The sequence below is a fragment of the Anas platyrhynchos genome, chromosome 17 (assembly GCF_047663525.1).
Source record: "Anas platyrhynchos isolate ZD024472 breed Pekin duck chromosome 17, IASCAAS_PekinDuck_T2T, whole genome shotgun sequence".
In the NCBI taxonomy this organism is placed as follows: domain Eukaryota; kingdom Metazoa; phylum Chordata; class Aves; order Anseriformes; family Anatidae; genus Anas; species Anas platyrhynchos.
In genome coordinates, this window is record NC_092603.1 from 4,881,585 (window position 1) to 4,909,477 (window position 27,893).

Here is a 27,893-nt window from a genome sequence, read left to right on the forward strand (position 1 = left end):
GGGGGCTCCTGTAGGGTATGGGGGGGGCAGATTGGGGGGGGGTCCCAGCTGGGGGGCGGGCATTTGGGGTAGGGTAAGGGGGGCGAGTCCTAAACCGGGGGGGGGGGGACAGAGTTTGGGGAGGGGGGGTCACACACTTTGGGGGGGGGGCACTACCTATAGGGGGGGGGTCCAAATTTTATTGGGGGGGTCCAAATTTTTTTTTTTTGGGGGGGGGTCCAATTTTTTTTGGGGGGGACCAATTTTTTGGGGGGGGTGCCGCACTTTTTGGAAGGGCTCCGATTTTTTTTTGGGGGGGGCTCCCATTTTGGGCTGCCAGCTCCCATTTTTTTTTGGGGGGGGGGCATTTTTTTTGGGGGGGGGAGCGGTGTGTAGGGGGGGGGGCAGCGCTGACGCAGTGCCTATGATCGGGGGGGGGGGGTCCCGAGCCCGGATCTCGGGGGGGGGGGGGGGGGCATGGGACCGGGTTGAGGGGGGGGATTTTTTTTTTTTTTTTTGGGGGGGGGTCCCGGGGGGGTCCTTACCGGAGGCGGCGGGGCCGGCGGCGGCAGCGCGGGGCCGTGACGCAGCAGCGGCGGCGGCGGGGGGGGGCCCAGGGGGGGGCGCGGAGGGACGGCGGCACCGGGCCCCCCCCCCGCCCCCCCCCCAACCGGGGCCCGGCCCTGCTCCCGCCCCCCCCCCCCCCCGCCGCTGCCGCCGTGGAGCCGCCCACAGCCCCCAAGCCCCCGCCCCCAGCCACCCAAGCCCCGCCCACTCCCCGAAGCCCCGCCCCCTGTACCCAAACCCCGCCCCCACCGCCTAAGCCCCGCCCCCCCACCCGGCGGGCTCGGCCGCGGCTGCGCGGCCACGTGACCCCCGGCGCGCCTCCCTATTGGCCGGCGCCCCGGGGCGGCGCGCGGCGATTGGCGGAGGCGCCGCCCAATGGGAGCGCGGGGCGGGAGCGGTTTGAGTGTGCGCGCCGCAATGGCGGCGGGGCCCGGCGGCGGCGGCGGCGCCCGCCCGGTACCGGCCACGGCGGCGGCTGCGTCACTTCCGGCCGACCTCCGGGTCATCGGGGCGCAAGGCCCGCGCCAGGAGCGCGGCGGCCGCGCCTGAGCCGGAGGCTCCCGAACAGGTTGGGCCCCGCTCCCGTTCCCGGTGCCGGTTCCGGTCTCACCCTCCCGTTCTCCCGTAGAAACGGCGCCGCTCCGGGCCCCGAGCGGGCTGGGCTCCCAGCAGCCGCGCCCCGTTGCGGGCTATCAGCGTCCCGACGGCACCAGGCCCAGGTAGGGCGGCACCGGGGGGGTCCCGGTTCCACCGTTCGGTCGCGGTGACCCCCCCGTGCCCCCCCCCAGGGCTTCTCCGCAAGGCCATGACCGTCGCCGCAGCCCCCCAGGCCGGGAAAAAGGCCCCGGGGGCGGCTTCGGGATCGGCAGCGCCGCCTCCGGTACCGGGGGTGCGGCGGCGGGCGGCGGGGGACCCGAGGGGGCAGCTGGCGGAGCTGCGGGAGAAGATAAGGGGCCTGGAGGATGACAACCGGCAGCTCCGGGAGCAGCTGCAGCACAGCCGGGCCCGGGAGGAGGAGCTGGAGGGACAAGTGAGGTGAGAGCCCCGGTAACACCACCCCCCGGTACCGGTTTGCACCCTCCCGGTAACCGGGGACCTGTCCCCTGACCCCTTCTGTACCCGGGGACCCCATTCCGGTAACCAGGGACCCCCCACTCCGGTAATGGAGGACCTGTCCCCTTTCCCCCCAGTACCGGGGACCCCCCTCCGGTAACCGGGAACTCCCCCCCGGTAACCGGGGACCCGTCCCCTTCCCCCTCCAGTGCCCGGGGACCCCCCTCCGGTAACCGGGGACTCTCCCCCTTCCCTGTCTGGTACTGGGAACCCCCCTCAGGGTACGGAAGCCCCCTCCCCTTCCCCCTCCGATACCCGGGGACCCCCCCTCCGATACCAGAGACCCCCCCCCCTCCGGTAACGGCGCCCCCCCCCCGGTGCCTCCCAGCTCTCTGCGCACGGAGCTGCAGCAGTCCCAGGAGGAGCGGTCCCGGTGGCAGCGGGAGCCGGAGGCGCAGGCGGCCGAGCGGCAGCGGCTGGCGGCTGAGCTCCAGGAGCGGCACCGGCAGCTGGAGGAGCTCCGGGAGGCGGCGCGGGACCGGGAGGAGCAGCTGGGGGCCGCCCAGGTGGGTACGAGGCTGATTTCCCCCCCCCCCCCCACGGGGCAAAACCAGCAAAACGCGGGATTCTGCCCCAAAATGGGCTGCGAGGAGCGCAGCTGGAGATGCTTCGGGGGGCTTTTTACCCGATTTCGGGGTGTTTTGCCGGATTTTTCCCCAATTGTTGTCTTCTCCCAAATTATTCCTCGTACCCCCCTAAATTATTATCTTAGGCTCCCCTGATTATTGGGGTCTTCCCCCCCAACCCTTCCTGATATTGGGGCATTTCCTCCAGATTTTGGGGGCTCTTCCCCGAATTCTGCTTGGCTTTTCCCGCAAACTTTGGGGGAGTTTCCACCAATTCTGTGTGTTTCCCAACCAAATCTTGGTGGGTTTCCCCTCCCCCTGTATTCTGGATGGTTTTTCCCCATGTTTTTTGGGGGGCTCTTCCCGAAGATTTTATAGGTTATTTCCCCAAATTCTTGGTGCTTTTTCTACAAGCTCTTCGCGGACGGGGTACCCAAGTTCTGTGCGTTTTTTCCCTAAAGTTTTGAATTTTTACATCCAATTCTTGGCGCTCCTGTCTTGGCCGACGGCGTTGGGCGCCTCTTGGCCAACGGGGTCGGGTCTTTCCCCCCCAGGCGGAGCTGCGGGAGGTGTCGGGGGCGCTGTCGCGGCGCGAGGCGGAGGTGTCGGAGCTGCGGGCGCTGGCGGGGGCGCAGGAGGAGCATTTGCACGCGCTGGAGATGGAGCGGCGCCGCCTGCACAACCAGCTGCAGGAGCTCAAGGTGCACCGGGGGGGCTGACACTGAAAATATCAATAATAATTTAAAAACCAGGATTCGTTTCGGGGGATTTTTCACCCCAAGATGTAAAAAATAATAAAAATAATAAATAATAGTAATAATAATAACATTAGTATTTCATGTTTTGTTTTTGTCAAAATTAAAAAAAAATGTTTTTTTTTCTCAAACTTTTTTTAAAATAACATTCCTGTTTTTTCCTCAAAGTTAAAAAATATCATTTATTCTTTTTTCTCAAAATTGAAAAACAAAACCTTTTTTTAGTTTGCTCAAATAAAAAATCATCTTTCTTTTTTTGATTTTTACTGAAATTTTAAAAAGTCAAAAGAACACTTCTTCTATTTCTCAAAATTTAAAATAGAATAACTCATTTCATTTTTTGAGCTTTTTTGCTCAGAGTTTAACAAATACATATGTTTTTGCCCCAAATTTTTAAAAATACAAAAACAAATCATTTTTTTGCTCAGTTAAAAAAAAAAACACTTAATTTTCCCTCAAATTAAAAAAAATATATAAAATGCTTAGTTTTTCTTGCTCAAAATTAAAAAAATACATAGTTTTGGGGGTTTTGCTCAAAATCTATAAACAACAGAATGGTCATGGTTCGTTTCTGGTTTTTTGTTCAGAATTGTAAGAGTATATAAGAATATAAATATTTAACTCTGAAAGTTTTTCTTATATATCCATACTTAAATACAGAAAAATACAGAAAAATAATCTGTCTGACAAGTGGCAGTCGGGCAGGGCTCAGGGCTGTGGCAATTGGGGCCACGTCAGGTCACCATTGGGATCCCCCAAGGCTCCGTTTTAGGGCCAGTCCTCTTCAAGTCCTCGATATTCTACAAAATACCTTTTTTTCCCTTTTTTTTTTCCCCCTCCCCAGGGGAACATCCGCGTCTTCTGCTGTGTGCGCCCCCATTTCCCCCCAAAGACCCCTATTTCCCTCCCATTTCCCCCACAAGTGCCCCCATTCCCTCCAGTTTCTGCCCTATTTCCCCCCCCAAGAAGCGCTGTTTCCCCCCATTTTCCCCATAAATGCCCCTGTTTCTTCCCATTCTCCCCAAAAGTGCCTGTTTGCCCCAGTTTCCCCCCCAAAGTGCCCCGTTAGCCCCACCAAATGCCCCCATTTCCCCCCAAAGACCCCTATTTCCCCCCCATTTCCCCCCAAAGACCCCCATTTCCCCCCAGTTTCCACCCCAAATACCCCCGTTTGCCCCTGGACTCCCCCCAAAGACCCCTATTTCCCCCACAAGTGCCCCCATTCCCCCAGTTTCTACCCCAAACGCCCCCGTTTACCCCTGAACTCCCCCCAATGACCCTTATTTTCCCCCAAAAGACCCCTTTTTCCCCCCATTTGCCCTATAACCCCCCCCCCGTCCCCCCCCAGTCGGCCCTGGACGGGTACCCCGTCTGCATCTTCGCCTACGGGCAGACGGGCAGCGGCAAAACCTACACCATGGAGGGGCCGGGGGGCGCCGACCCCACAAGTTGGGGGGTGATCCCCCGCGCCGTGCGGCACCTCTTCGGGGGCGCCCGCCAGCTGGAGCACAAAGGGTGGCAGGTGGGGGCCGAGGCACCGAGTTTTGGGGGTGTTGGGGGCTTTTGGGGGGAGATAGGGGTTTTGGGGGCTTCTTTGGGCGGTGCTTAGGGCTTTTGGGGGCTTCTTTGGGTGTGTTAGCGCTTTTGGGGGGCTTAGGGCTTTTGGGGGGCTTTTTTTGGGGTGTTAGGGCTTTCTGGTGGCTACTTTAGGGTTTTGGGGAGCTTTTTTGGGGGGTTAGGACTTTTTGGTGAGCTTTTGGGGAGGCTTTTTTTGGGTGTTTAGGGCTTTTTTGGGGGATTACGACTTTTGGGGGCTTTTTTGGGGGCATTAGGTCTTTTAGGGGCTTTTTTGAGGGGGTTTTGAGCCTTTTGGGACTTTGGGGGGTTTAAGGCATTTGGGGGGGGTTAGGACTTCTTGGGGTGCTTTTTTGGGAGGGGTTACAGCTTTTGGGGGGCTAATTTAGGGCTTTGGGGAGATTTTTGGGGGGAATTAGGTCTTTTAGGGGCCTTTTGGAGGGAGTTTTGAGCTTTTGGGGGCTTCTTTTGGGGGATTTATGGTGTTTGGGGGAGGTTTAGGGCTTCTTGGGGTGCTTTTGGGGGGATTAGGGCTTTTGGGGACGTCTTATGGGGGCGTTTAGGGCTTTTGGGGGCTTCTTTGGGTGTGTTAGTGCTTTTGGGAGGGGCTTAGGGTTTTTGGGGGCTTTTGGGTTTTTTTGGGGGGGTGTTAGGGCTTTTTGGTGGCTAATTTAGGGCTTTTGGGGGGCTTTTTTTGGAGGTTAGGGCTTTTGGGGGGACTTTTGGGGAGACTTTTTGGGGAGTTATGGCTTTTGGGAGCTTTTTTTGGGGGATTAGGTCTTTTAGGGGCTTTTTTGAGGGGATTTTGGGACTTTTGGGGGTTTAAGGCATTTGGGAGGGTTTAGGACTTCTTGGGGTGCTTTTTTTGGGGGGGGTTACAGCTTTTGGGGGGCTAGTTTAGGGCTTTGGGGAGATTTTTTTGGGGGGAATGAAGTCTTTTAGGGGCTTTTTTGAGGGGGTTTTGAGCTTTTGGGGGCTTCTTTTGGGGGATTTAAGGCATTTGGGGGGGTTAGGGCTTCTTGGGGTGCTTTTGGGGGGATTAGGGCTTATGGGGGCTTTTTTGGGGCTTTTTTGGGGGTAGGTCTTTTGGGGGCTAATTTAGGGCTTTTTTTGAGGGGGTAGGGCTTTCTTGGGGGAGTAGGGCTTTTGGGGTGGGGGGGTTAGGGTGGGTTTTTGGGGGAATTTCTTTAGCTTTGGGGACTTTGGGTCTGCTCTTTTGGGGGCTCTTTGGGGTTCTTTATAGGGTTTGGAGGCTTTTGGTGGTTCTTTAGGCACTCGGGGCCCCTTTTTGGGGGGATTTTGCGCCCCCCTGACCCCCCCAAAGTACAGTTTCAGCGCCAGTTTCCTGGAGATCTACAATGAGGTGCTGCGGGACCTGCTGGGGGGGGACAAGGGGGGTGAGCTGGAGGTCAGCTGTGGTGAACAAGCGATAAAAGAGTTAGTTAAATATATTTTAAATTAAATATATGTTCCTTGGAAGTACAAGAATAGCATTCAGGTTAAATCAGGTCTCCTTGGTGTAAAAATAAAGTGAAAAACCTTCCAGCCGGTAAGGGAACATAGAAGACCCTACATGCAATGTGTTTAGATGCAAAATTAAACTCCAGAGCACAACAACTGAAAAGGATGATTTTATATATATAAATATTTACAGACACTATTTATGACTTTATATTTGCACAGATATTTACTTTCATTTATCTCCTCTTTGCCCTTGATCCAGATTTGAAGTGTAGTGAAAACCTGTAGCAACCCCCCACAACAGCGGAAAGAGGCCAAAAAGCAGCAATATTGGGGCAGTTTGGTGGCAATTGTGGGTTTTAAGTGGTAATTCGGTGAGGAAAGCCCACGTAACTACTTACTATCAGGCTTCAAATAAAATTTGGCAATATAAATGACAATAATATGAGTGAAATTTTGCCATTCCCCTCACAGAAGGGTGAAGGAAGGGGTGATGTTGTACAGTGCCTCATAGTTAGGTGTGGGAATAGAAATGTTGTTTTTGCAGAGTTACATTGTTTAGAAGGAGGGAATGTGGTACTGAGATATGCTTACAGTGATAAGAAAGTTTAGCAGGCGACCTAGTGAAATGCAGACAACCAGACTCCTTAGGACAATTAGGTGAAAATCACGGTGTCAAGTCAAGTCAGGTAAGTGAAGAAACATTACCACTTCAAGCACTAAAAATGTCAAAAGAAATTTGAAATTTAACAGGCCGGCAACTGAAGGCCATGCATTGTTTGTGAAGCATCAGATAGATTGTGAACCTGGATTACCCACTCAGTGGGGAAACAGGGGAGGGTCCTGCCATCAAAAGGTATATAAACTGTGTTTTGGAACTAGTAGAGGCGCTCTCTCCTGCTTGTGGGGCGCCCGCCATTGCAATCGTGAATAAATTACTACTTCACTGAGATCCTCGCCTGAGCCTAAGTTATTGGCTACGGAGTGTTTCTCACAATTTGGGGGCTCGTCCGGGATCCAGTCACCTACTGGGGAGCCCCACCGCCGCAGCAGCAGGAAGGCATGCCCCGCTGATTTCAGCGGTCCTGTGCATCGACGGTGGCGGTTCTGCGGAAAGCTGACAGAGGGCCCGAGACTGGTTAAAGAGGCAGGATCCGTGAAGTAGTGGGGAAAGGAAGAAGGTAGGCACTCCGGGTTTTTAAGAATCGATCCGGTAACTCTGTGCACAGACCAAGGTAAGAAATATTAAGTATTGCCTTGGGGGTCGGGTATCTGGTGTATGGTAAGCCCTTGCACGGGGAAGTGCTGGCACTACACCAGGGGAATCTGGTGTACGGTAATCCTTGCACGGGGAAGTGCTTGGAAGTACACCAGGGAATCTGGTAAACTCAGGTGTGCGGTAACGCTGGCACGGGGAAGTGCTTGGCGGTACACCCCCATCTTTCAGTACGTTGGTGTGTGGTAAACTGCAGAAGGGAAAATTCTGTAGCACATACTGGTGAGGGTTAGGAAAGATGGGAAGCACGAGTTCCAGGGAATCTGGTAAACTCATAGGTGTGCGGTAACGCTGGCACGGGGAAGTGCTTGGCGGTACACCCCCATTTTTCAGTACGTTGGTGTGTGGTACACTGCAGAAGGGAAATTTCTGTAGCACATACGGGCGAGGGTTAGGAAAATGGGAAGATATGAGTTCCAGGGGACAGGGAGATATCCCTGGGGGAGTGCCTACTAATAGTTCTTCCTGAAGAATTATAAGAAATTGGAAACATAATCCCAAAATTAGAGGGATTGTAAAAGAAAAATAATTTTAAAAAAAAGGTTAAATATTGTGTATCAGTCTGGACAAAAGAACCAATTAAGGAAACAGCAGTATTTTGGCCAAAATACGGGTCTGATGAAAATTCAGGCTTTAAATCTATGTGTAAACAAGAAGATTCCTTTTTTAGAGAAGGAGCCAAGTTATGTTCCCTATAATCTTAATATTGAACTGGTGGCAGCAGCAGTCACTCCAGGAAGGGAGACAGGGACTGTAATTAACACTGTCCCTAAAGAAGGATCGTACTCTAGGCTCTGGCAAGAATTAGAACAAGGTAGAAGAGATATTGAGAATTTTGCCTTCCCTGATACTAACAGTACTAACACTAACTGTATATCCTCTTAGGTGAACTACCCCCTCCTCCTTACCAGCAGAGAGGTTAGAACTTTTAAGAAGGAGAGGAAGTCTTTATTCGAGGACCCCAACAGCCTAGTTGAACAATTAGACCAGTTCCTACGACCTGATTTATACTCTTGGGGGAGGGAATTATGTCTGTAAGTATGTTGTTTACAGGGAAAGAAACGGGAATGATCAGGAGGAGAGCTGCTATACAAGAATGGGAAAGAGCTCATCCTCCAGGACCAGGGGTAATACCGGCAGGGCAGAAATACCCACTTGCCAATCCTGGCTGGAATAATAATAGTGTGCAACACAGAAATCATATGAGAGACTTGGGGTCAGAATGAGAAAGTACTTGGGGATGAGACCTGAGGACCCAGTATCCCAAGGGCTCTTGAAAGTTCATTGTGTGATTAAAGCCTGGCAGAATACGCAGAAAATGCTTCAGAAGGTGGGGGGATGTAGTGAACAGTCACTGGGGGACCCTCCTGCGGGAGGCCCTGGAGGTGTGTGTCCGGAGGGGAGGTAAGAAGGAAAAAAAAAAAAAAAGAGCGAAGAAACTAATGGTATTGACAGTGCAGCGGGTAGTGAGGCAGAGGGTTGGAGAAAGAGGAAGAAAATCTTCAGGGGGAGTCAGGGCCAGGATGGAAAGGAGAGGAAGAGAGATGAAGGAATGGCAGGCAAAGAAGGCTGCCTGTGTTGTGGCCTGAGTCCTAGCAGAGACAGGCTTTGATAAGATGTTTTAAGTGTGGCCAGGCTGGCCACTTGGAATAGGAATATCGGGAGTGGAAGAAGGAGGAAAGAAGGAAAATGGCATGAAATATACTATATTGATATGTTGTTTCAGTATCTTGGAGGGAAAAGGTATGGAATTAAGTTGGACCCTGACTGAGCCTTTGGTGCTGGTATTAGAAAAGTACGGGCTGGAGAAAGATAAAGGAAGTGTTAAAAGGGTTGCTGAAGGTGTTAAAGGTGTGGCATGTAGTATTTAACAGAGCTGTTTGAAATTGAATGAGCAGGGAAAGGTGATGTAGGCATTATCTAAGTAACAGTCTAGAAGTTTTGGTATATTTGCATATTTGCTGTGGTGTTTGGTCAGTTTCCCAAGCATCGGGGAGGGGGGAACAGCCTGCTCCACCAGGGGCCTCTCCAGCGGCCACAGGGGGGCTTCGGCTCCAGCGCCTGGAGTGCCTCCTCCCCCTCCTTCTGCACTGACTTTGGTGTCTGCGGGGGGGTTTCTCGCTCTCCCAACTGCTGTTGAGCAGCAGGTTTTTGTTTGTTTCTTTGTTTGTTTTCGTGGCTGTGCTCTCACAGAGGCACGGACTGTATTGCTTATGGCTTGGCTCTGGGCGGCAGTGAGCCCCTTAGGGGCCGAATGAAATTGTCTCTTACCTGCCACGGGGAGGCTTCTGGGTTTTTCTCACGGGGGCTGCCACTGCAGTTTCCCACGCCCCCCACTCACAGCCCCCGAACCTTGCCATCAAACCCAATACACTGGGGAGCAGCTAGGTCATTACTGACTTGTAAAGTATCAGGGATTAAATTAACTAATGAAACCCTAAAAAGTGATGGGGGCAGAAGGGACTGGGATAACAGTGCCACTTTTGGGGGATACCAAGCTGAGACCAGAGGATAAAATGATCACTGGGTAATTATTGTATGTACCCAAGGCAGGGACTAACTTGTTGAGAAGGGATTTGATGATTAAATTGGGCATTCAACTAGTAAATTGTTAGACTGGAATAACAGTGTTATTAATGGAGTGCTCTCAGGCCCTGAGAGCAAACATGCATGTATATTCACCTCTGACTGGAAAGACCCTGAAATGGGGGCGGAAGCAACAATATAGGTGGACAATTTTACCCCCAAGGGTTTACTGGGCCACCTATCTATTTGGTTAAGTTCTAAAAAAGATTTTGGAGCAATTACAACCTCCCAAGGAGGTATTAATGTTAACAAATATGTGGATCGTTTTCTATTGTCAGGACAGGAGAAAAGAGTTGTGAAGAAAGCTACTAACAAGCTATTCAACTTTCTGGGAAAGCAGGGCTTGGGAATATTAAAAAAATAAATAAATTACAATATGGAGAAAGAGAAGTCAGGTATTTAAGGCATCTAATGTCTGAAGGAAAACAGAATAAATGCAGAGAGGATTCAGGGAATTGTTGAAAATTAAGAAAGAACTAAAAAGTTTTAAAAGAAAGATTTTTTTTAAGGAATCAGGAGCCATGAAGTCTGAAGGAAAATGGATACTCCCTGATGGGAGAGAAATGCTGAATAAAGTGATAATGAGGCAAATATTAACTGTTTTACATCAGAAGAGTCATTGGGAGGTGCAAGCAATATGTGATAAGAAAGTATGTCTGTGTAGGAATATACACTTTAGGGAAGCACATATGTAGAGGATGTACCATATGTCAAAAGGTAAATAAAAAGGTCTTCTGTAATCCATCTAGAAGAGGACGGGAGCCAGGGGTTTGACCTTTCCAAAGTATACAGGTAGACTTTACTGAGTTACTTGTTTGTCCTAATTGACCACGTGACTGGATGGGCGTAAAGCTTTACTGCAAGGGTTAAAGCAGGCCTTAGAGATTGAGTGGGATTTTCACAGCCCCTGGCACCCCTCCTCTTCTGGGAAGGTGGAACGAATGAATCAGACATTAAAGAAGCAATTAACTAAACTAGTGTTAGAAACCCAACTTCCTTGGGTAAAATGCTTACTCCTACAGGTTTAAACAGCACCAAAAAAATGATATAGGAATTTTACCATATGAGATGCTGTTCAGATTGCCCTATCTGGGCAGAAGGGATGAGATACCACAATTCAAAACAAGAGAGTTTTCTTAAGAACTGTATTCTGGGGTTGTCCTCTTCTTTGTCATTTCTCAGGACCTGTGGGTTGTTGGCTCAAACCCCACCTTTGGAATTCCCCATTCACCACCATCACCCAGGAAACCGGGTCCTGGTTTGGACCTGGAAAGAGTCAGCTCCGGCCTGAATGGGAAGGACAATTACTAACCACTGAAACAGCCTAAGAACTGTGGAAAAAGGTTGGACTCACTATACTCGAGTGAAGGCATCCGTCGACGCTAGTACCTGGGAAGCTGTTCCTACAAAAGACTTGTTGGAAGTTGAAATTGAAAAATCTCATAGTGGACTCTGAGCAAGATAAGAGCTTACAATTGTAAACTAACCTTTTATTTTCACAGGTAACTAACGACTGTGACTTGTGATTGAGAGAAAGGACAGACCTATAGTGAATTGCAGTGCTCCCAAGGGGGGGTTGTTATAGTAGTAGTGTACATCTTACTTTTTGTATCAATAATTATTTGGAAACCTAAGGTTTAAAAATAATGACAGGGAAAAATTGATTACTAATTTTGATTTTAGTGATTCTAGGCCTCAGAGAAGGCCTTGGTCAATTGGCAACTTGCAAAAGGCACGACCAGATAATAGCAAAAACGGGATACCCCATCAAAATATGGGTGACTGTGACAGAGGGTTATGTACCACATTCTGTCACGTTCGATGTTTGTGAGGTGTTAGCTTGTGGAGATTTAAATGCCTAACGACAATTGAGCAGAGAGAACCAATAACTGAGAGAGACCCAACAGCCAGATTGAGAATACTGTATGGAAACGATCCTCTATTGCCATCAGAGAAAGGGAGAAACTGAAGGAGAAAACAGGAGAGAAAACAGGAAGCCCTCTGAAATGTGTCAGTTCAAACAAGGTATGGGGATGTGAATGCCTGGATAGAATGGGTCAAATATACCGTCCAGAGTCTCAACCGTAGCTATTGCTATGCTTGTGCCTCGGGATGACCGATTGCCCAGATAATGCCCTTCCCATGGGGGTGGACCAAAGACTCCCAAGGGATGCGATATATGATTGCATTGTACCAAGAAAAGACTGCCTGGGGAAATGAGGCCTGTAAGTCTCTCTTTGCTGTTTCTTGCATGATAACAATATCGCAGTTCCCCCTGCATTCTCTACAGCTATAGGTAACCATACAGCTTGCCTCTCACGGCAGGGTGTGAGTGCTACCTGGCATCTGGGAGAATTTGCCTTCTGCTGCCAAGGACTTGATGGGAAACTGCTCAAGACTAGAGATCCCCAGGGCAGATCTCTGGTGGTACAGTGGAGGGAAGATCTTACGGTCCACCCTACCATCTAATTGGGAAGGCACTTGCGCACTTGTTCAATTAGCTATACCCTTCACCGTGGCATTTGAAAGAGAAACATCACAAATACCCAGAAGTAAAAGAGGCTTAGGAATATCATTTGCTGATAGAGTATATATAGATTCTATTGGGGTACCTAGAGGAGTTCCAGATGAACATAAAGCCAGAAATCAAATTGCTGCAGGGTTTGAGTCACTGTTCTGGTGGGTAACAATCAATAAAAATGTGGATTGGATTAATTATTTCTATTATAATCAGCAGAGATTCATCAATTATACCAAGGATGCGATGAGAGGAATCGATGAACAACTAGATGCCATCAGCAAAATGGCTTGGGAAAACAGGATAGCATTAGATATGATGCTCGCAGAGGAAGGAGGTGTGTTTGTGTGTCTAATACTGAGCAACCATTGTTGCACTCTTATACCCAACAATAGTGTCCCAGATGGCTCGGTAACAAGAACATTGCAAGGGCTTACCACCCTTGCCAGTGAATTGGCAGAAAAAGTAGGCATATTTACATCCTTGATCGTAGTTGTAGGAGTTTTGACAGCCATTGGTTGCTGCATTATCCCCTGTGTAAGAGGACTAGTACAGTGGTTAACTGAAACCGCACTATTGAAACAAATGACCATGGAGCTACCACCTTACTCAGCTAAGGAGATAATGAGGAGATGGAAAGCAAAGAAAGCAAAGAAGAAGAAGTCTATCAAATTGCACCTTAGAGAAAGGTTTTGCAAAAATCAACAGTTTATAAAAAAAAGAAAAGGGGGGAATTGTGGGAATAGAAATGTTGTTTTTGCAGAGTTACATTGTTTAGAAGGAGGGAATGTGGTACTGAGATATGCTTACAGTGATAAGAAAGTTTAGCAGGCGACCTAGTAAAATGCAGGCAACCAGACTCCTTAGGACAATTAGGTGAAAATCACGGTGTCAAGTCAGGTAAGTGAAGAAACATTACCACTTCAAACAGTAAAAATGTCAAAAGAAATTTGAAATTTAACAGGCCGGCAACTGAAGGCCATGCATTGTTTGTGAAGCATCAGATAGATTGTGAACCTGGATTACCCACTCAGTGGGGAAACAGGGGAGGGTCCTGCCATCAAAAGGTATATAAACTGTGTTTTGGAACTAGTAGATGCGCTCTCTCCTACTTGTGGGGCGCCCGCCATTGCAATCGCGAATAAATTACTACTTCACTGAGATCCTCGCCTGAGCCTAAGTTATTGGCTACGGAGTGTTTCTCACATTAGGGGACCAAACGTTAACAAAAACTGTAATAAACTCTTTATTTTTAATTTGTTTTAATAACTTAATACTTTAATAACTCTCTTAAGCTATTTGTCTTTTTATTTTACTCTGGTGAACTATTAGCTCTATGAAAAAATAGTTGTGAGGATGATGATGAACTTCTGGGTTTTGAGCCTGTATCTTCCTGGAGTATTTTACACTTTTATAATTAACTGGCAAAAAAAAGTCTCAAAGCATTAATTTATTGTTATTTGATGAGATTTTTCTCATCAGAATGTGGGACCCTGCAGGCTGTTCATATTCCCCTATAGGTGCCAAGAGGGGTATAGGACAGAAACGTGCTCTGGGGAAGGTTTTCCCTATGGATTTTCCCTATAGAGCTCCCTGCTCTGCCCATCTGGACAAGGCAGATGAAACTGGGGAGAGTTATTGTTATTTTAACCCCATTTTTAACAGATAAATCAGGAGTTTTGGTGGTAGCACTGGAAACTAACACGACGCGGGTGGAAGCACCAATGTTAGGGACAAAAAGGAACATTTTGGGGTCAAAACCGTGTGTTTTGGGGCAGATTGGAATTTCACACATAGGGTTGGTGCAGGCAGGAGGAAGAAAATTGATTGCAGCTGGGAATCGACAGTTTTGTTTTTTTTTAATTATTAGAAGAGTTTTTGCTTATTTCCATGTTTATTAAGGTCAGGCTAAAAGGAACAGCTGCACACACCCCACGCAGACATCCCACCCCCAGAGGCGACAGCCTACACCCCCTGCACCCCCCCCACCACAAACGGGGGGGGGGAGGGGAATTTGGGGGGGGGAGTCCCGGTGGTCCTGGGGCTACTTCTTGTTGGCGTGGGCCGTGCCCACCATGCACTCGTTCACCTGGGGGGCGAACGAGGGGGGTGAGGGGGGTCCAGACCCACAAATCTGCCCCATAACCCCCCCAAATGCCCCCCCGTATCCTAAAACTGCCCCAAAATGCTCCCAAAAGGCCCCCCACTAACCCAAATCCAACCCATCCCCTTATATCCCAAATCTGCCCTATAATCCCCCAAAACCTCCAAAACTTGCCGAATCACACCCCCATATCCCAAACACACCCCATAACCTCCCCCAAATCCCCCCCATGACCTCCCCCAAATCCCCCCCATGTCCAAAATCCAAAACCCATACCCTGTACCCCAAACTCACCGTATAACCCCCAAAACCTGTCCCCCATATCCCATTACTTGCCCTCCTTATCCCATAACCCTATGAAATCACCCCCTGTGCCCCAAATTTGCCCTCTAACACCCCAAACCAACCCCCCCATCCCAAACCTGCCCCTGAACCCATCCCCACGTTCTCCCCCCCGAGCACCCCCAACACATCCTACATCTCCCCCAACCTCTGCCCGCAGATTTCCCACGGCACCCCAAATCACCGTGTCCCAAAGATCCCCAAATCCACCCCAAACGCCCCCCATACCATAATGTTTACCCCCCCCCAAAATTCTTCCCCCAAAACCACCCCAAAACCCTCCTCCCCAGGCCCTCCCCGCTCCCTCCCTCCAAAACCATCCCCAAAAACCACCCCAAAACCCTTCCCCACCCCCACCCCAATCCAAACCCTCCCCTAAACCCCCAAAAACCCCATTATTTCCCCCAAACCTTGCTGGCAAAGCGCAGGGAGTTGAGTGACTCGGCGAAGTTCTCCTCCAGCGGCGAGATGTTGACGAACATGAGCCTGGGTGGGGGCGATCCACGGCATAGCGGGGTGTCCGAGCGGGGTGCACCCTACACCCTCGACCCTAAAACCACCCCGTCACCCTAAAAAAAAAAACCCCGCTCACATTTTGGCGTTGCCCCTCAGCGAGTTTTGCAGCAGGTAGGTCAGCTTGCTGTTGCGGTACGGCACGTGCGGCTCCTACGGGGACAAAAATCGTTATAGGATGGGGAGGAAAGCGACAAAATTTTGGGGTCGTGGCCCCAAAATCGCTCTTTTTTCCCCAAAAAATCAGCACCTTGTTGGAGATGGCCATGATGACCAGCCCCAGCGTGGCCAGGCTGCTGTTGATGGCTTGGGTCTCGCGCAGCCGCTGCCCGCTGGCTTGGCATTTATCCAAGCGCTCGCTGCCCGCCAGGTCCACCAGGCTCAGCACCGCTGGGTTGGGGGAGGATTTCGGGTGAGGAAGAGGAGGTCGGCACCCCCCGGGGAGGAAGAAAACCCCAAAAAGAGGCGCTCACAGCTGCAGCGGAGGGCGCGGGAGGCGTTGGAGCCCTGGATGTGGAGCTGGAAGACGCAGTGGCTGCGGGACGAGCGGTCGTTGAGCGCCGTGCGCGCCACCGAGCGCTTGGAGGCGGCCGTCTGCAGCAGCCCCAGCACCTGGGGGGGGGGGGCAAATTTGGGGTTAAAAAATGGAAAAATACATCAAACGGACTCCGAGGGGCGTTTTGGGTTTCTTACCTCGTCCTCGGAGGCCACGGGGACGCAGCGCAGGTTGGGGACGTGCAGCTCCTTGCTGGCCGAGCTGACGTGGCGGATCTCCAGCTCGCCCCCCCTGTCCCCCCCCAGCAGGTCCCGCAGCGCCTCGTTGTAGATCTCCAGGAAGCTGGCGCTGAAACTGTACTTTGGGGGGGTCAGGGGGGCGCAAAATCCCCCCAAAAAGGGGCCCCGAGTGCCTAAAGAACCACCAAAAGCCTCCAAACCCTATAAAGAACCCCAAAGAGCCCCCAAAAGAGCAGACCCAAAGTCCCCAAAGCTAAAGAAATTCCCCCCAAAACCCCACCCTAAACCCCCCCAAAAGCCCTGCTCCCCCCAAAAAAGCCCCCAAAAGCCCTAACACCCCCAAAAAGCCCCCAAAGCCCTAAACCCCCCAAAAAAAGCCCCCCAAAGCCCTAAACCCCCCCCAAAAGCCCCCCAAATCCCTAACACCCTCCAAAAAAAGCCCCAAAAAAGCCTCCAAAAGCCCTAACTCCCCCCCCAAAGAAGCCCCCAAAAGCCCTAAACCCCCCTAAAGAAGGCTCCAAAAGCCCTATATTAGCCTCCAGAAAGCCCTAACCCTCCCAAAAAGCCCCCCAAAAGCCCTAACCCCCCCAAAGAACCCCAAGAAGCCCTAAACCCCCCAAACACCTTAAACCCCCCAAAGTCCCAAAAGGCTCAAAACCCCCTCAAAAAAGCCCCTAAAAGACCAAATACCCCTAAAAAAAGCTCCCCAAAGCCCTAAATTAGCCCCCAAAAGCCCTAACCTCCCCCCAAAAAGCCCCCCAAAAGACCCCAAAGCCCTAACCCCCCCCAAAAAAGCCCCCAAAAGATCTAAATTAGCCTCCAGAAAGCCCTAATCCCCCTAAAAGCCCCCCAAAAGCCCTAACCTCCCCCCGAAAAGTACCCCAAGAAGCCCTAAACACCCCCCAAACACCTTAAACCCCCAAAAGGCTCAAACCCCATCCAAAAATGCCCCTAAAAGACCTAATCCCCCCCAGAAAAAGATCTCAAAAGCCGTAATCCCCCAAAAAAGGCCTAACCCCTCAAAAAAGCCTCCCAGAAGCCCTAAGGCCCCCCCAAAAGCGCTAACACACCCAAAGAAGCCCCCAAAAGCCCTAAGCGCCGCCCAAAGAAGCCCCAAAAAGCCTTAAACCCCCCTCAAAGAAGCTCCTGAAAGCCCTAACTCCCCCCCAAAAAGCCCCAAAATCCCCCAAATAGCCCTAAACCCCCCCCCAAAAAGCCCCCAACACCCCCAAAACTCGGTGCCTCGGCCCCCACCTGCCACCCTTTGTGCTCCAGCTGGCGGGCGCCCCCGAAGAGGTGCCGCACGGCGCGGGGGATCACCCCCCAACTTGTGGGGTCGGCGCCCCCCGGCCCCTCCATGGTGTAGGTTTTGCCGCTGCCCGTCTGCCCGTAGGCGAAGATGCAGACGGGGTACCCGTCCAGGGCCGACTGGGGGGGGACGGGGGGGTTTATAGGGCAAATGGGGGGAAAAAGGGGTCTTTTGGGGGAAAATAAGGGTCATTGGGGGGAGTTCAGGGGTAAACGGGGGCATTTGGGGTGGAAACTAGGGGGAAATGGGGCTCTTATGGGGGGGAAATGGAGGCGAAATGGGGGGAGTTCAGGGGCAAATGGGGGCGTTTGGGGTGGAAACTGGGAGGAATGGGGGCACTTGTGGGGGAAATGGGCGGGAAATAGGGGTCTTTTGGGGGAAAATAGGGGGCAAATGGGGGCACTTGTGGGGGAAATGGGCGGGAAATAGGGGTCTTTTGGGGGAAAACAGGGGGCAAATGGGGGCATTTGGGGTGGAAATAGGGGGAATGGGGGCACTTGTGGGGAAAATGGGGGGGAAATAGGGGTCTTTGGGGGGAGTTCAGGGGCAAATGGGGGCGTTTGGGGTGGAAACTGGGGGGAAATAGGGCTCTTTGGGGGGGGAAATAGGGTGGAAACTGGGGGGAATGGAGGCACTTGTGGGGGAAATAGGGGTCTTTGGGGGGAAATGGGGGCATTTGGGGTGGAAACTTGGGGGGAATGGGGGTACTTATGGGGGAAACGGGGAGAAACGGGGGAAATAGGGGTCTTTGGGGGGAAATGAGGGGCAAATGGGGGCATTTGGGGTGGAAATAGGGGGGAATGGGGGTACTTATGGGGGAAACGGGGAGAAACGGGGGAAATAGGGGTCTTTGGGGGGAAATGAGGGGCAAATGGGGGCATTTGGGGTGGAAATAGGGGGGAATGCGGGTACTTATGGGGGAAACGGGGAGAAACGGGGGAAATAGGGGTCTTTGGTGGGAAATGAGGGGCAAATGGGGGCATTTGGGGTGGAAATAGGGGGGAATGGGGGCACTTGTGGGGAAAAAGGGCAAAATAGGGGTCTTTGGGGGGAGTTCAGGGGCAAATGGGGGTGTTTGGGGTGGAAACTGGGGGAATGGGGGCAGAAACAGGCATTTATGGGGGAAATGGGAGCACTTAGGGTGGGAAGGGGGAGCTTTGAGGTCAGTTCAGGGAGAAATGGGGAGACTCTGGGGGGAGTTCAGGGGCAAACAGGGGGCTTTGGGGTGAAAACCGGGGGAAATAGGGGCACTTTGGGGTGGAAATTTGGGAGCCTTTGGGGGGCAACAGGCAGAAACGGGGGCATTTATAGGGGAAATGGGGGGGCTTTGGGGTCAGTTCAGGGAGAAACGGGGGCCTTTGGGGGAGCGTGGGAAGGAAATGGGGGCACTTATAGGGGAAATAGGGGGCCTTTGGGGGTGGAAAAGGGGGAAATGGGATAGAAACAGGGGCCTTGGGGGGGAAATGGGGACTTTTTGGGGGAAACAGGGGCACTTTGGGAGCAGTTCAGGGGCAAATGGAGGCATTTTGGGGGGAAACGGGAGCCTTTGGGGTCACTTGTGTCAAACGGGGGCGCTTTGGGGGGAAATAGGACATTTATGGGGGAAATAGAGGAAGACGGGGGAGTTTGGGGGGGGAATGGGCAGAAACTGGGACCTTGGTGGGGAAAGAGGGGGATTTATGGGGGAAATGGGGGCAGTTTGGGGGGAAATGGGGAAAAAGGGGCTTTGGGGGACAGTTTGGGGGGGTAAACGGGGGGATTTATGGGGGAAAAAAGGTAGAAATGGGGACCCTGGGGAGCACTTGGGGGGGTTTGGGTGGCGATGGAGGCGCTTTGGGGTGAAACACGGGGGAAACGGGCAATTTTGGGGAAAAGGGGGGGTCCTTTATGGGGGGGCACCTGCACGAGCAGCGCGATCTCCTCGAAGACGTCCTCCTGCGAGGCGCCGGGCGGGAAGACGCGGTCGAAGCTGAAGTCGTAGCGCACCTCGCCCCGCCGCCCTGTATGGGACTGGGGGGGGAAATTAGGGTCGGGGGGGGAAATAGGGTCGGGGGGGACGTGTCAGGATTTGGGGGGGTCACCACGAGCCCTATTCCCAGCCTGATGTGCAATACGGGGAGATATCGGGCTTATAGGGCCTCCTGCCCCCGTTATAGGGCCGCCCGCTTGTAGGGCCGTGGAGGATTTGGGAGCGGGAGCAGCAGGGGGTGCCCCCCCCAGCCCTGATTTGGGGTCGGGGCACCCCAAATTGGCGCTCACCCCCTCGGTCCTGCAGAGCACCAGCGTCTTGTTGTCCTCGGGGGGGAAGTGGAGGTGCTCCAGCCCCTTCTGCGCCTCCTGCTCGGCCGCCAGCAGCGGGCGCACGCGGCAGAAGACACGGATGTTCCCCTGGGGAGGGGGAAAAAAAAAAGGGAAAAAAAGGTATTTTGTAGAATATCGAGGACTTGAAGAGGACTGGCCCTAAAACGGAGCCTTGGGGGATCCCAATGGTGACCTGACGTGGCCCCAATTGCCACAGCCCTGAGCCCTGCCCGACTGCCACTTGTCAGACAGATTATTTTTCTGTATTTTTCTGTATTTAAGTATGGATATATAAGAAAAACTTTCAGAGTTAAATATTTATATTCTTATATACTCTTACAATTTTGAACAAAAAACCAGAAACGAACCATGACCATTCTGTTGTTTATAGATTTGGGGCAAAACCCCCAAAACTATGTATTTGTTTAATTTTGAGCAAGAAAAACTAAGCATTTTATATATTTTTTTTTAATTTGAGGGAAAATTAAGTGTTTTTTTTTTTTTTAACTGAGCAAAAAAATGATTTGTTTTTGTATTTTTAAAAATTTGGGGCAAAAACATATGTATTTGTTAAACTCTGAGCAAAAAAGCTCAAAAAATGAAATGAGTTATTCTATTTTAAATTTTGAGAAATAAAAGAAGTGTTCTTTTGACTTTTTAAAATTTCAGTAAAAATCAAAAAAAGAAAGATGATTTTTTATTTGAGCAAACTAAAAAAAGGTTTTGTTTTTCAATTTTGAGAAAAAAGAATAAATGATATTTTTTAACTTTGAGGAAAAAACAGGAATGTTATTTTAAAAAAAGTTTGAGAAAAAAAAAACATTTTTTTTTAATTTTGACAAAAACAAAACATGAAATACTAATGTTATTATTATTACTATTATTTATTATTTTTATTATTTTTTACATCTTGGGGTGAAAAATCCCCCGAAGTGAATCCTGGTTTTTAAATTATTATTGATATTTTCAGTGTCAGCCCCCCCGGTGCACCTTGAGCTCCTGCAGCTGGTTGTGCAGGCAGCGTCGCTCCATCTCCAGCGCGTGCAAATGCTCCTCCTGCGCCCCCGCCAGCGCCCGCAGCTCCGACACCTCCGCCTCGCGCCGCGACAGCGCCCCCGACACCTCCCGCAGCTCCGCCTGGGGGGGAAAGGCCCGACCCCGTTGGCCAAGAGGCGCCCAACGCCGTCGGCCAAGACAGGAGCGCCAAGAATTGGATGTAAAAATTCAAAACTTTAGGGAAAAAACGCACAGAACTTGGGTACCCCGTCCGCGAAGAGCTTGTAGAAAAAGCACCAAGAATTTGGGGAAATAACCTATAAAATCTTCGGGAAGAGCCCCCCAAAAAACATGGGGAAAAACCATCCAGAATACAGGGGGAGGGGAAACCCACCAAGATTTGGTTGGGAAACACACAGAATTGGTGGAAACTCCCCCAAAGTTTGCGGGAAAAGCCAAGCAGAATTCGGGGAAGAGCCCCCAAAATCTGGAGGAAATGCCCCAATATCAGGAAGGGTTGGGGGGGAAGACCCCAATAATCAGGGGAGCCTAAGATAATAATTTAGGGGGGTACGGGGAATAATTTGGGAGAAGACAACAATTGGGGAAAAATCCGGCAAAACACCCCGAAATCGGGTAAAAAGCCCCCCGAAGCATCTCCAGCTGCGCTCCTCGCAGCCCATTTTGGGGCAGAATCCCGCGTTTTGCTGGTTTTGCCCCGTGGGGGGGGGGGGGGGGAAATCAGCCTCGTACCCACCTGGGCGGCCCCCAGCTGCTCCTCCCGGTCCCGCGCCGCCTCCCGGAGCTCCTCCAGCTGCCGGTGCCGCTCCTGGAGCTCAGCCGCCAGCCGCTGCCGCTCGGCCGCCTGCGCCTCCGCCTCCCGCTGCCACCGGGACCGCTCCTCCTGGGACTGCTGCAGCTCCGTGCGCAGAGAGCTGGGAGGCACCGGGGGGGGGGCGCCGTTACCGGAGGGGGGGGGGTCTCTGGTATCGGAGGGGGGGTCCCCGGGTATCGGAGGGGGAAGGGGAGGGGGCTTCCGTACCCTGAGGGGGGTTCCCAGTACCAGACAGGGAAGGGGGAGAGTCCCCGGTTACCGGAGGGGGGTCCCCGGGCACTGGAGGGGGAAGGGGACGGGTCCCCGGTTACCGGGGGGGAGTTCCCGGTTACCGGAGGGGGGTCCCCGGTACTGGGGGGAAAGGGGACAGGTCCTCCATTACCGGAGTGGGGGGTCCCTGGTTACCGGAATGGGGTCCCCGGGTACAGAAGGGGTCAGGGGACAGGTCCCCGGTTACCGGGAGGGTGCAAACCGGTACCGGGGGGTGGTGTTACCGGGGCTCTCACCTCACTTGTCCCTCCAGCTCCTCCTCCCGGGCCCGGCTGTGCTGCAGCTGCTCCCGGAGCTGCCGGTTGTCATCCTCCAGGCCCCTTATCTTCTCCCGCAGCTCCGCCAGCTGCCCCCTCGGGTCCCCCGCCGCCCGCCACCGCACCCCCGGTACCGGAGGCGGCGCTGCCGATCCCGAAGCCGCCCCCGGGGCCTTTTTCCCGGCCTGGGGGGCTGCGGCGACGGTCATGGCCTTGCGGAGAAGCCCTGGGGGGGGGCACGGGGGGGTCACCGCGACCGAACGGTGGAACCGGGACCCCCCCGGTGCCGCCCTACCTGGGCCTGGTGCCGTCGGGACGCTGATAGCCCGCAACGGGGCGCGGCTGCTGGGAGCCCAGCCCGCTCGGGGCCCGGAGCGGCGCCGTTTCTACGGGAGAACGGGAGGGTGAGACCGGAACCGGCACCGGGAACGGCACCGGGAACGGGAGCGGGGCCCAACCTGTTCGGGAGCCTCCGGCTCAGGCGCGGCCGCCGCGCGCTTGGCGTGGGCCTTGCGCACCGGTAACCGGGAGGCGGCCGGAAGTGACGCAGCCGCCGCCGTGGCCGGTACCGGGCGGGCGCCGCCGCCGCCGCCGGGCCTCGCCGCCATTGCGGCGCGCACACTCAAACCGCTCCCGCCCCGCGCTCCCATTGGGCGCCGCCTCCACCAATCGCCGCGCGCCGCCCCGGTGCGCCGGCCAATAGGGAGGCGCGCGGGGGGTCACGTGGCCGCGCTCGCGGGGTAACGGCCGGCAGGGAGGGAGGGGGGAGGCGGGGCTTCACCCCAAAGCCCCCTGTTTGCCCCTGAACTCCCCCCAGAGTCTCCCCATTTCTCCCCGAACTGACCTCAAAGCTCCCCCTTCCCACCCTAAGTGCTCCCATTTCCCCCATAAATGCCTGTTTCTGCCCCCATTCCCCCAGTTTCCACCCCAAACACCCCCATTTGCCCCTGAACTCCCCCCAAAGACCCCTATTTTGCCCTTTTTCCCCACAAGTGCCCCCATTCCCCCCTATTTCCACCCCAAATGCCCCCATTTGCCCCTCATTTCCCACCAAAGACCCCTATTTCCCCCGTTTCTCCCCGTTTCCCCCATAAGTACCCCCATTCCCCCCAAGTTTCCACCCCAAATGCCCCCATTTCCCCCCAAAGACCCCTATTTCCCCCACAAGTGCCTCCATTCCCCCCAGTTTCCACCCTATTTCCCCCCCCAAAGAGCCCTATTTCCCCCGTTTCCACCCCAAACGCCCCCATTTGCCCCTGAACTCCCCCCAAAGACCCCTATTTCCCCCCCATTTTCCCCACAAGTGCCCCCATTCCCCCTATTTCCACCCCAAATGCCCCCATTTGCCCCCTGTTTTCCCCCAAAAGACCCCTATTTCCCGCCCATTTCCCCCACAAGTGCCCCCATTCCTCCCAGTTTCCACCCCAAACGCCCCCATTTGCCCCTGAACTCCCCCCATTTCGCCTCCATTTCCCCCCCATAAGAGCCCCATTTCCCCCTAGTTTCCACCCCAAATGCCCCCGTTTACCCCTGAACTCCCCCCAATGACCCTTATTTTCCCCCAAAAGACCCCTTTTTCCCCCCATTTGCCCTATAAACCCCCCCCCGTCCCCCCCCAGTCGGCCCTGGACGGGTACCCCGTCTGCATCTTCGCCTACGGGCAGACGGGCAGCGGCAAAACCTACACCATGGAGGGGCCGGGGGGCGCCGACCCCACAAGTTGGGGGGTGATCCCCCGCGCCGTGCGGCACCTCTTCGGGGGCGCCCGCCAGCTGGAGCACAAAGGGTGGCAGGTGGGGGCCGAGGCACCGAGTTTTGGGGGTGTTGGGGGCTTTTTGGGGGGGGGTTTAGGGCTATTTGGGGGATTTTGGGGCTTTTTGGGGGGGAGTTAGGGCTTTCAGGAGCTTCTTTGAGGGGGGTTTAAGGCTTTTTGGGGCTTCTTTGGGCGGCGCTTAGGGCTTTTGGGGGCTTCTTTGGGTGTGTTAGCGCTTTTGGGGGGGCCTTAGGGCTTCTGGGAGGCTTTTTTGAGGGGTTAGGCCTTTTTTGGGGGATTACGGCTTTTGAGATCTTTTTCTGGGGGGGATTAGGTCTTTTAGGGGCATTTTTGGATGGGGTTTGAGCCTTTTGGGGGTTTAAGGTGTTTGGGGGGTGTTTAGGGCTTCTTGGGGTACTTTTCGGGGGGGGGTTAGGGCTTTTGGGGGGCTTTTAGGGGGATTAGGGCTTTCTGGAGGCTAATTTAGATCTTTTGGGGGCTTTTTTGGGGGGGGTTAGGGCTTTGGGGTCTTTTGGGGGGCTTTTTGGGGGGAGGTTAGGGCTTTTGGGGGCTAATTTAGGGCTTTGGGGAGCTTTTTTTAGGGGTATTTGGTCTTTTAGGGGCTTTTTTGAGGGGGTTTTGAGCCTTTTGGGACTTTGGGGGGTTTAAGGTGTTTGGGGGGTTTAGGGCTTCTTGGGGTTCTTTTCTTTGGGGGGGTTAGGGCTTTTGGGGGGCTTTTTGGGAGGGTTAGGGCTTTCTGGAGGCTAATATAGGGCTTTTGGAGCCTTCTTTAGGGGGGTTTAGGGCTTTTGGGGGCTTCTTTGGGGGGGGAGTTAGGGCTTTTGGAGGCTTTTTTGGGGCTTTTTTTGGAGGGTGTTAGGGATTTGGGGGGCTTTTTGGGGGGGTTTAGGGCTTTGGGGGGCTTTTTTTGGGGGGTTTAGGGCTTTGGGGGCTTTTTGGGGGTGTTAGGGCTTTTGGGGGCTTTTTTGGGGGGAGCAGGGCTTTTGGGGGGGTTTAGGGTGGGGTTTTGGGGGGAATTTCTTTAGCTTTGGGGACTTTGGGTCTGCTCTTTTGGGGGCTCTTTGGGGTTCTTTATAGGGTTTGGAGGCTTTTGGTGGTTCTTTAGGCACTCGGGGCCCCTTTTTGGGGGGATTTTGCGCCCCCCTGACCCCCCCAAAGTACAGTTTCAGCGCCAGCTTCCTGGAGATCTACAACGAGGCGCTGCGGGACCTGCTGGGGGGGGACAGGGGGGGCGAGCTGGAGATCCGCCACGTCAGCTCGGCCAGCAAGGAGCTGCACGTCCCCAACCTGCGCTGCGTCCCCGTGGCCTCCGAGGACGAGGTAAGAAACCCAAAACGCCCCTCGGAGTCCGTTTGATGTATTTTTCCATTTTTTAACCCCAAATTTGCCCCCCCCCCCAGGTGCTGGGGCTGCTGCAGACGGCCACCTCCAAGCGCTCGGTGGCGCGCACGGCGCTCAACGACCGCTCGTCCCGCAGCCACTGCGTCTTCCAGCTCCACATCCAGGGCTCCAACGCCTCCCGCGCCCTCCGCTGCAGCTGTGAGCGCCTCTTTTTGGGGTTTTCTTCCTCCCCGGGGGGTGCCGACCTCCTCTTCCTCACCCGAAATCCTCCCCCAACCCAGCGGTGCTGAGCCTGGTGGACCTGGCGGGCAGCGAGCGCTTGGATAAATGCCAAGCCAGCGGGCAGCGGCTGCGCGAGACCCAAGCCATCAACAGCAGCCTGGCCACGCTGGGGCTGGTCATCATGGCCATCTCCAACAAGGTGCTGATTTTTTGGGGAAAAAAGAGCGATTTTGGGGCCACGACCCCAAAATTTTGTCGCTTTCCTCCCCATCCTATAACGATTTTTGTCCCCGTAGGAGCCGCACGTGCCGTACCGCAACAGCAAGCTGACCTACCTGCTGCAAAACTCGCTGAGGGGCAACGCCAAAATGTGAGCGGGGTTTTTTTTTTTAGGGTGACGGGGTGGTTTTAGGGTCGAGGGTGTAGGGTGCACCCCGCTCGGACACCCCGCTATGCCGTGGATCGCCCCCACCCAGGCTCATGTTCGTCAACATCTCGCCGCTGGAGGAGAACTTCGCCGAGTCACTCAACTCCCTGCGCTTTGCCAGCAAGGTTTGGGGGAAATAATGGGGTTTTTGGGGGTTTAGGGGAGGGTTTGGATTGGGGTGGGGGTGGGGAAGGGTTTTGGGGTGGTTTTTGGGGATGGTTTTGGAGGGAGGGAGCGGGGAGGGCCTGGGGAGGAGGGTTTTGGGGTGGTTTTGGGGGAAGAATTTTGGGGGGGGGTAAACATTATGGTATGGGGGGCGTTTGGGGTGGATTTGGGGATCTTTGGGACACGGTGATTTGGGGTGCCGTGGGAAATCTGCGGGCAGAGGTTGGGGGAGATGTAGGATGTGTTGGGGGTGCTCGGGGGGGAGAACGTGGGGATGGGTTCAGGGGCAGGTTTGGGATGGGGGGGTTGGTTTGGGGTGTTAGAGGGCAAATTTGGGGCACAGGGGGTGATTTCATAGGGTTATGGGATAAGGAGGGCAAGTAATGGGATATGGGGGACAGGTTTTGGGGGTTATACGGTGAGTTTGGGGTACAGGGTATGGGTTTTGGATTTTGGACATGGGGGGGATTTGGGGGAGGTCATGGGGGGGATTTGGGAGAGGTTATGGGGTGTGTTTGGGATATGGGGGTGTGATTCGGCAAGTTTTGGAGGTTTTGGGGGATTATAGGGCAGATTTGGGATATAAGGGGATGATTTAGTGGGGTTATGGGATATGGGGGGAGGATTTGGGGTTTACGGGACAAGTTTTGGGGGTTTATGGGGTAGGTTCGGGATGGTGTGATTTTGGGGTGGTTTTGGGGGGATTATAGGGCAGGTTTGGGATATGGGGGGTGATTTGAGGGGGGTTAGGTGGTGGGTTTGGGATATGGGGGCGTGAATGGGGGGATTTAGTGGGGATAAAGGGAAGATTTGGGATATGGGGGACAGGTTTTTGGCGGTTATGGGGTAGGTTTGGGAGGGTTAGGGACAGGTTTTGGGGTATTATGGGATGGATTTGGGATGGGGGTGTGATTTTGGGGGTTTTGGTGCGGGTTTTGGGGGGTGATGGGGCAAATTTAAGATATGGGGGTGAGTTGGGGGGGTTATGGGGCAGCTTTTGGGGGGTTATGGGGTGGGTTTGGGGGGGTTTGGGGTAGATTTGGGATATGGGGGCCTTTTGGGGGGGTTATGGGGAGATTTGGGATCCGGGGGGGCCTTTTGGGGTGGGTTTGGGTTGGATTTGGGTTAGTGGGGGGCCTTTTGGGGGCATTTTGGGGCAGTTTTAGGATACGGGGGGGCATTTGGGGGGGTTATGGGGCAGATTTAGGGGTCTGGACCCCCCTCACCCCCCTCGTTCGCCCCCCAGGTGAACGAGTGCATGGTGGGCACGGCCCACGCCAACAAGAAGTAGCCCCAGGACCACCGGGACTCCCCCCCCCAAATTCCCCTCCCCCCCCCCCGTTTGTGGTGGGGGGGGTGCAGGGGGTGTAGGCTGTCGCCTCTGGGGGTGGGATGTCTGCGTGGGGTGTGTGCAGCTGTTCCTTTTAGCCTGACCTTAATAAACATGTAAATAAGCAAAAACTCTTCTAATAATTAAAAGAAAAAAAAAAGCTGTCAATTTCCAGCTGCAATCAATTTTCTTCCTCTCCTGCCTGCACCAACCCTATGTGTGAAATTCCAATCTGCCCCAAAACACACGGTTTTGACCCCAAAAACGTTCCTTTTTGTCCCCAACGTTGGTGCTTCCACCCCATGTCATGTTAGTTTCCAGTGCTACCCCTGAAACTCTGATTTATCTGTTAAAAATGGGGTTAAAATAACAATAACTCTCCCCAGTTTCATCTGCCTTGTCCAGATGGGCAGAGCAGGGAGCTCTATAGGGAAAATCTGTAGGGAAAACCTTCCCCAGAGCACGTTTCTGTCCTATACCCCTCTTGGCATCTATAGGGGAATATGAACAGCCTGCAGGGTCCCACATTCTGATGAGAAAAATCTTATCAAATAACAATAAGTTAATGCTTTGGGA

General features: G+C 53.5%; 2 protein-coding genes and 1 long non-coding RNA gene across 4 annotated transcripts; 2 read left to right on the forward strand and 1 right to left on the reverse strand.

The window, feature by feature from the left end:
• The first annotated feature begins 456 nt into the window (after positions 1–456).
• Positions 457–27,485, forward strand: LOC101798714 (uncharacterized). The gene is made up of 13 exons (XM_072024754.1): positions 457–466; positions 951–1,114; positions 1,175–1,265; positions 1,335–1,581; positions 1,988–2,165; positions 2,780–2,941; positions 23,561–23,851; positions 24,991–25,152; positions 25,233–25,371; positions 25,455–25,594; positions 25,692–25,765; positions 25,872–25,947; positions 27,234–27,485. The coding sequence occupies exons 1-13, from the start codon at positions 457–459 to the stop codon at positions 27,276–27,278; spliced, it is 1,779 nt and encodes a 592-aa protein (XP_071880855.1). The 3' UTR covers positions 27,279–27,485.
• On the forward strand, positions 4,315–8,614 carry LOC139998956 (uncharacterized). The gene is made up of 2 exons (XR_011803902.1): positions 4,315–4,502; positions 6,279–8,614. It is a non-coding gene; the product is annotated as an uncharacterized lncRNA (long non-coding RNA).
• Positions 14,239–22,707, reverse strand: LOC113842193 (carboxy-terminal kinesin 2). 2 transcript variants are annotated; one of them, XM_072025062.1, is made up of 14 exons: positions 22,517–22,706; positions 22,354–22,444; positions 22,038–22,284; positions 21,454–21,631; positions 20,691–20,837; positions 19,659–19,787; positions 19,299–19,409; positions 17,345–17,518; positions 16,049–16,210; positions 15,829–15,967; positions 15,606–15,745; positions 15,435–15,508; positions 15,253–15,328; positions 14,239–14,485 (listed from the first exon to the last, which is right to left on the reverse strand). In XM_072025062.1, the coding sequence occupies exons 1-14, from the start codon at positions 22,664–22,666 to the stop codon at positions 14,441–14,443; spliced, it is 1,863 nt and encodes a 620-aa protein (XP_071881163.1). In that variant the 5' UTR covers positions 22,667–22,706; the 3' UTR covers positions 14,239–14,440. The 2 variants fall into 2 exon arrangements, with proteins under 2 accessions (XP_071881163.1, XP_071881164.1); XM_072025063.1 differs by lacking the exon at positions 20,691–20,837 and having other exon boundaries at positions 22,517–22,707.
• Positions 27,486–27,893: the final 408 nt, after the last annotated feature.

What these genes read in the sequence shown, in the direction of transcription:
- LOC113842193 (XM_072025062.1), bottom strand. Translation starts at nt 22,666, where the DNA reads ATGGCGGCGAGGCCCGGCGGCGGCGGCGGCGCCCGCCCGGTACCGGCC. An exon ending in TGGAGCACAAAGGGTGGCAG is followed by an intron (nt 16,211 to 17,344) that starts GTGGGGGCCGAG and finishes ACCCCCCCAAAG; the next exon opens with TACAGTTTCAGCGCCAGCTT. An exon ending in CCCTGCGCTTTGCCAGCAAG is followed by an intron (nt 14,486 to 15,252) that starts GTTTGGGGGAAA and finishes TTCGCCCCCCAG; the next exon opens with GTGAACGAGTGCATGGTGGG.
- LOC101798714 (XM_072024754.1), top strand. An exon ending in AGCCGGAGGCTCCCGAACAG is followed by an intron (nt 1,115 to 1,174) that starts GTTGGGCCCCGC and finishes GTTCTCCCGTAG; the next exon opens with AAACGGCGCCGCTCCGGGCC. An exon ending in GAGCTGGAGGGACAAGTGAG is followed by an intron (nt 1,582 to 1,987) that starts GTGAGAGCCCCG and finishes GGTGCCTCCCAG; the next exon opens with CTCTCTGCGCACGGAGCTGC.